This window comes from Pistacia vera, unplaced genomic scaffold (assembly GCF_008641045.1).
Source record: "Pistacia vera cultivar Batoury unplaced genomic scaffold, PisVer_v2 Contig539, whole genome shotgun sequence".
Taxonomy (NCBI): Eukaryota; Viridiplantae; Streptophyta; class Magnoliopsida; order Sapindales; family Anacardiaceae; genus Pistacia; species Pistacia vera.
In genome coordinates, this window is record NW_022196378.1 from 1,234,924 (window position 1) to 1,242,634 (window position 7,711).

General features: G+C 35.0%; 1 protein-coding gene across 1 annotated transcript; it reads right to left on the reverse strand.

Annotated features, from left to right (window-relative positions):
• Positions 1–1,332: 1,332 nt before the first annotated feature.
• On the reverse strand, positions 1,333–7,392 carry LOC116107485 (ubiquitin receptor RAD23c-like). The gene is made up of 12 exons (XM_031393746.1): positions 7,312–7,392; positions 6,012–6,173; positions 5,123–5,176; positions 4,376–4,452; positions 4,107–4,274; positions 3,644–3,821; positions 2,617–2,769; positions 2,458–2,526; positions 2,298–2,345; positions 2,120–2,229; positions 1,967–2,045; positions 1,333–1,705 (listed from the first exon to the last, which is right to left on the reverse strand). Exons 1-12 carry the CDS (start codon positions 7,375–7,377, stop codon positions 1,589–1,591), a joined length of 1,281 nt encoding a protein of 426 aa, XP_031249606.1. The 5' UTR covers positions 7,378–7,392; the 3' UTR covers positions 1,333–1,588.
• Positions 7,393–7,711: the final 319 nt, after the last annotated feature.

The window sequence follows — 7,711 nt, forward strand, 5'->3', positions numbered from 1 at the left end:
GTGTTTTCTTGCTCAAATTTGTATTTCATTGGATTTTTCCTAGCAATATCATATTCAGGTCTTTGCCAATGGGTGAAAATCCATAGAGAGATTGTTGTAAATGGTGTCTTTCTACTAAGGATCCCAAATTCTTTTGTGAGGATCTACACCCCATCTCAAATTGTCAATTTAAGAGTGGATATAAAGATATACATAAATGTCATCTCTTTTTTGAAGATAGAGATGGGGATGACCAAAATACTAAAAGAATTTTTATCATATCATGTGATGTTAGGTTCTTTTCGCCTTTCCTTCAAAGAATTTGTAGAATAATAGTTTTTTGAAAACCTTGTTGTAAACAGGCTACCGATAAAGACTCGAGACCGCTGGACCATGCAATTTTGAAGGCATAGGGATTTCAAAAATATTACCAAATACTCATGATTTTCAAACAGAATCCTCCTCATATACTAATGGTTAAAATTTAAGAATATTTATTGATTTGATTAAAGCATATTTCTTGTTACCATTTAATGAAAAGCACCACCTATACTGAAACTTTATTTTCTGACTTACAACTAAGTTAAAACAACCGAAGCTTATAAATTATGAATCTCTATGCGATATTGTATGCAATTCTATTTCCAAATGCTTTTGACTATGGCAGTTAGTTTCCATCAAATGGAAAATACCTCATATTGTTTTTAAAAATATTTTTCATACAGTATTTATTATATTAGAATTCAATAGATAAGCAAGAGGGTGCTACTTTCGGTTATGGTTGTACGATCTACAGTTTACACCATCATTTATGCTGTGGGTTCCTCTTCATTATAATTAGCTGAACACTTTGGCAAGGGGTTTATAAACTTTGTTTAAAATTAACTTGAACAAAGGCGGTCTGGCAGTGACATAAGTGATGACACAAGAGAGCAATAGCAGGCGCTGAGGCAAATGTGAGGATTTGGCAAGACCATGAAAGCCACTAGCACCTCATCAAACTGAACTGAATTGTTTGTCTTCTCGTCTTTAACTGCTTCTATAATTACCAAGACTTTCAACCAATTGTGAATTTGTGACAATCAGGCCGCCAAATTTAAATTTAAGACCCAACCTCCGATAATTTGAATATCTACGGACTAATTATGTATGCAAAATATATTTCTCAGTTAATTAAATGCGCTAAACAAAGAATAGTGTGAAAGCTGGGAGATTGTTAAAGAATTTTAATTAATTAATTCTGGAGAAAACTGATGGATTGTTAAAGAGCTGTTTATTTTACTTTGGAGAAAACTGATAGATTGTGAAACAATCAACAAAGAGAAATGGTAAGTGCATGCCGATATGATTCAATGTAGGCAAAAGGAAATTAACAACTATGCATATAGGCATTTGCATAATCCTACAAGGAAGAAACTGAAGAATATTACATTTTGCATTACTTGTCCACTCCAGACACTCCAGTGTTGTAAACGCCAAACTTGATTAACAAATGAAGTCAAGGAGAAGGGGGAAGAAAAAAAGAGCAAAAGCGAAAATAAAGAAAAAGAAATAATGTACGTTTTCAAAGGAGCGGACAGAGGCAAGTGACCATCCTGATCACCTATAATCAATCCTCAAACTCGTGCATGTGGTCCAGAAGATAGTTGGCAGCCACTTCCTCGTCCTTGTTGCAGGCAAAGAACACCTCCAATACTGTTGCCCGATCAAAGCCCATTGCTTCAAGCTGTATCAAGAGCGCCAAAAGGATTATCTTCCGACTAACCAAAGCAGATACAGAACTCAAGCAAGATGCATAAGTATATATCAGTATCATTGAGAAATATGCAAATTTGAAAGATAGCAACCAACTTCAAGCCTAGACCACATTCTATCATCTAAGATTACATGACCCAAAAAATAAATTCCAAAGGCCCATTGCCAAAATCCCACATGGCATCAAAAAGTTGAAAATTACAATGTTCAAATTATGTAATGATGAACTTACCCGTTCTATTGCTTCACGCTCTTCAGGCGTGACAGTTATTGCCTGAGGAATTGCCCCAGAAAGCTGTCCCCCGATATTCCTACAACACAATAATAACAGATGAGTACAATAAGCACACAGACAAGTTCATGAAATAAGAGAGATGTCACTTACCCCTCACCACCTTCGACAGGTTCATTGATAAGCCGAAGGAAGTCAGCCTGATGCTCCTGAATAAGCCTCACTAATGCAGGATTTTGTTTCCCCAACTCTTGAAGCATGGGCTACAAAAATAACAGCATTAAAACAAACTTCCATTGAACGAAAAAAGATTGGACAGGGCAGTAAGAACCTGCAATAAATGTGGGTTGGCCTGCACCATAGCTCGCAGGACTTGAAACTGAAAAAGAGAACAAAAATTTAAGAAATAGCAAATGTTTCAGACAAGTCTATTCAAATGTAACTTGGTGATCACATACACACAAGAATGACAAAGCATGCCTGTTTCAGACCTGTGGACTATTACGTAAGAATTCAAGAGTTCCTGCACCAGCTGCGCCTGAGCCCATGTCAGGAAGGCCCTGTTTTCAATAAAATAAAACCTCACTTCATAACATAACAATTTTATGAACAGCTTACATAATTTAATTAACTAATGACAAAGCCACTACCTGTGGAAAGAGGTCTAAAGGGTTTGCATTGGGTCCACTAGCAGGAGCAGGTGTCGGTTGGGTTGGCTGTGTAGGCTGGGTAGGAGAGTTTGTAGCTTGCCCACTAACAGGGACACGGGCCACGGGCGGAGCTTCAGCTTGCTCAGGGATACCCTGATATTTAAACATAAATCGGTAAAACAAAACACCACACAAAATGCAATACAAGGTCAAAGGATCATATGACACAAAATGAGAAATAGAATTATCTCCTTGGCTAGTGAATGCATAAAATCTTACATGATCAGAAACCAATAAACCCAATCAAGAATTTACAAAACATAAAGCACACATCCAAATCAGAAGCTAGGATAGGAAGACAGGAGTCAGAGGAACTACTAAAATTCACAAGCATTTAGCCAAAAAACTCAAAAAGATGACAAAAACATTTTTGACAACAATTACTGTTGAGTTCCTTGCACAATTAATACTACTTAATGACTTAAAAATTCTCAGGACATACAAGGAAAAATGCTTAATACTTAAATCATCCTTGGCAAAGACACCCATCCAACATTTAACACTTCAGCAAAATAAAGCAGTATTAATCAGAATACTATTCAAGATCCACTTAAAAACCTCCATTAGTCAATGATTAGCATCTAACAAATTATCATCAACAACTTAAAACCTGCAGAAGCAAACTAGTAACATTAGCAAGTTCAACCAAATAAGAATAGCAGAATTAGACTACTACAAAATTGATCTCTTCCTCTAGTAGGAGATCACCCATTATACAGCACTGTCATCAAGCAGGAAAACATCAAATGGAGGACAGATTAAAAACCACCAAACACAAATTCAATAATTATCTTGTTCGTCCAAAAAGACAGCGCAAGGAATTGTTATCACTCAAACAGGAAAGGAGAACTTGAAGTCGAGAACAATAAGATAACACAATGCACTCTCCAAATGACTAAAAGCCACAAAATCTTTCGAAACTGAACCATAAATATGTTAAAGAATCAAATAATAAAGAAAAACTCACAGAATACAAATATTCAACAGCTCTCTCCGGGTTATTGTAAGCAGCACGGAGAGCACGGACAACAGTATCTCTATCCCAAGTACCTCCACCCATATCAAGAATTTGCTGGATTGCTCCCTCCAGGTTATTCCCTGCAACCAGATTTGATGCGGCTTCGCCATAGACATTGGATTCTGACCTGCCTCACCAAATAGAAATAAATTTCGAGAGACGATGATCAATCGTCAATCTACTCTAATTTTATCATTTAAAGGCTATACTGTGATAAAAAACTAGCTCTATCTCTAAACCATTAGATTAAAATATGAGCAGTTAGAATTCTATCTCCTGTTTAAGTAAAAAATTAACTTACTGTATGCTGATCCATATAATCTATATATTTAAAATAGAGTTGGGACACTGTGACTTGTGAACAAAGCTAAAGAAGAATCATCAAGTTACTTTATAAAAATAAGATACATACGTAGCAGTAACTAATGCGACAGGGGCAGGGGCAGGGGCAGGGGCAGGGACAGGGGCAGTGGCAGGGATAGGGGCAGGGGCAGGGGCAGTGGCAGGGATAGGGGCAGGGGCAGGGGCAGGGGCAGCTACGGGCACAGGAGCAGGGGCAGGAGCAGGAACGGATGCAGGCCTGTGTAGTTAAAAATAAATAAATAATTAAAAAAAATTTGCATTTACTGCCTTTTATAGAATCTTTAATTCAGTGAAAGCCTAGGCACAAGGAAGACTCACGGTGCTGATGTTGGTACAGGAGTCTCAGGAACTGTTGCCGCAGCTGGTGCTGGGGTTGGAGTACTTGTTTGGGGAGCCTATAAGAGCAATAGATTAGTCAATATGAATGAGGCACTACTCAAATGAGGAAAAGAGGCAAAAATGAAAAAGGAATTCAAGTAGCACATTCAAACATCCAACCTAAATATGCTAAAGGAATTAGCAGACCAGAGCACTATGGAAACACCACACAAGACTTAAAAGACAAGATATAGTTTACCAGAGAAATAAATAATTTAAACATAAGCAAACCATTAATAAGAACAAGCTAAAGAAAAACAAATAAACAGCATCACATTCAATAGAACCCACCAAAACAAAATTAAAGAACAAATCATATTCAGCAGAGTCCGTAAAAACCAAAATAAACAAGCATCATGTTCAACAGAACTTAAAAAACCCTATATAGATGCAAAAACATGCTGGTATTTTCAATATCTATGGAAGATGGTACAGATAAACTTTAACACTTGTGAAAGCTTTAATAATTTGAACGATAATTCAGCGCACAAATGCATCAGTACACCAAAAGCTTTCTATTCTTTTTTTTTTTTTTTTTGTAGAAAATAAGAAATCTTGCAATGAGACATCTTCCACTTTGGAAAATATCAACATCAAGAGCAAAATTATTACTAGCAACAGAAGTTCCACAAAGATAATAGTCTTTAGTTAAAAAACCAGGTGCTTATACAACAAATCTGTTTTTACCTTAGCTGTAGGTGTAGTTGATGTCGTTGAACCCTCACCAGATGGTTTCTTAGTCTAGAATTGTTTAAGCGCATGAAAGAAAAACATTAGTGCCAAAAAAATAGGATGCCACAATCAATCATCAAAATTCAGAAGAATCATCAGAAACATTGCAAATTAGAGGTGAGTGTAAACATATTATGAATAAAATTTTCCTAATTTTGCTCCAGAACATCATTCCAATAAAAATATCTTAATTTGATTGTAACTTCGATAGCATCACGTCAATATTAACTGTTTAATCTTAGTAATTAAGCACCAAATATACCCCAAGAAAAATTTAATTTATTTCTTCTTCTCCCTTTTTTTCCCCCTATAAGATACTAAGTAGAATCTAATTTTATTAGAACTTTGAACATTTAATTTTTATATGCTTGAACGAATTTAGTTCCATGAGTTCTTAAAATTGACCCCACAACAGTATGAAACCAAGAGTTTCACTAAGTACCAAGCATTTGCAGAAAAAACTCCTAATTGTTTTTCAGAAAATCACTAAAGCATTATCCGAGGACTCCTGTAATCACCTCACATTATTTAAGCTAACAAAAATCATTAATATTATGTTCATGGCTCTTTTTACTAGTAAGTCTAACCCTGCATGAAACTTTTGTTCATAGTATCAAAGTACAGTTACATGCATTAGAAGGATTTAAAAAAGTATTTTTAACATATTACTGTCATTTACCAAGATCAGACAAGCCCATAAACAATGAGTAAGTTTAATAATTTAATTACAACAAATAAAAAAATAAAAAAAAAGCTTTGTCAAAAAGGAATATAGTAGAAAGCACAACAAAATCAAAATAAAATTAAGTTTACAACATCTAATATCAAAACCTACCAAACTCACCTTAGTTACCATAATCACAACAAAACTATTTTCAGTTACTTTGTTCTCTTCCAGTGTAGTGTCATCTTTGAGGACTTTCCCCTGAAAAATAAGCATCTGCTGTGCCGCAGGATAAACATCAGATCCTTGAACTGTTTCTATCTTCTTTTTCACATCAACAACCTAAAAAGAAAGAGCACAAGTTCTGAATACAGTTATAAACCAAATATGACTATTAAAAAAAATATTAAGTATATGTGTTTGTGTGTGTATGCTAGCCCAATTTGAGATTAAATCATATTGTCAACCATTTTGCCAACCAAATAATAACGTATTTAACAAGTTTACACACAAGAAACAAATAAGAAATTATTCTTTGACAGTTACTTTGATAACACAAAATATTACAAAAATAAAAGTAAAGAAAGAGAGAAAGAAAATCATCCTTAAAACTCGATTAAGTACAATCTAACTATTTGCTGTATTCCTTTGCCTAAATAGTTGCAAGTTATTTCCAAGTTAGCAAATACTCATGAAATACAGTGTGGAATATTGTGATTTACCAATGTTTTACAACAAGAAAAAATCCGCACTATCCCTTTATTTTTAATCCAAGAACTTAAAAAGCATTTGATATCTTTACAGACACTAAACTTCATTCGTTAAGAAAGAGTTACTTCTATACACATATTACATAAGGTCAAAGGCGGAATGAAGGAGATAAAACACAGAATTCTTTACTGATATATTATATTTACTGACGGTCTATTAACATGGTGATAGAGCTCTACTCAAACATCGTTCACAGTTCCAAACTTTCCATATGCATTAATATGAAATGCTCATCAGATGTACATCACTAATGCTGATACACATGTACGCCATGCCACGCCACACTCAATTGCATAAATTAGTCAACGAAAACACATCACAACCAACACCAAAGTAGAGAGTGTTTTACCCTACATGAAAATCATACACCAATCATTTTGAAAATCAAACTACATGAATATCAGTTCAGCCATCGCGCTTAACTCTCATACCTAAATTCAAAACCTGCCACCATAAATCGAAAATGTTTTAACAATACCAATTATATAACACATTTATACGATTGAAGATGAGAAAAGTAAACCGAAATTCAACAATTATCAATCAATCACAGACACTAGATTAACCCTAATTTCAACTCAATTTTGAGACAATCGAACAGTGAAAAGCGAAAAGTGAAACCCTAGGAAAGAATAAACAATCGAGAACATAAAAATTGCAACAAATAAGACGATAAATAAAATTAAATAATAGTAAAAGAAAATCAAACCGTGTCTTCAGGTTTTACTTCGATGTCGAAATTAGTGCCTTTGAGTGTTTTAACGAAAATCTTCATCTTCTACGTCTCTGGATATTAGAATTCTCTCACGATCCGTGAGGACTTTCTAATGTTTATATAGTGAGAGAGAAAAACTAAAGCACAAGTTAAGAACTAAGGAATATCTTTCTGCCTCCGATCTTTTTATAGCGTAGAGCACAGCACAGCTCTGTCCTTTCCAGTTAGAAAAGGACGGGGTTTGATGGTGCCACGTGGTATTAATCCTAATCAGACGGTTAACATGATGTCATGTGCACGGTCCACACGGTCGACGTGGCGTGCTTTGTCATACATTTTTCTTGCTCACGACGAAATCGTGTTATGAAGTGTGTTTCTAAAGGGGGAAAGGTTT

What these genes read in the sequence shown, in the direction of transcription:
- LOC116107485 (XM_031393746.1), bottom strand. Translation starts at nt 7,377, where the DNA reads ATGAAGATTTTCGTTAAAACACTCAAAGGCACTAATTTCGACATCGAA. An exon ending in AAGTAAAACCTGAAGACACG is followed by an intron (nt 6,174 to 7,311) that starts GTTTGATTTTCT and finishes CTTTCTTTTTAG; the next exon opens with GTTGTTGATGTGAAAAAGAA. An exon ending in CCTGTACCAACATCAGCACC is followed by an intron (nt 4,275 to 4,375) that starts GTGAGTCTTCCT and finishes TTAACTACACAG; the next exon opens with GCCTGCATCCGTTCCTGCTC.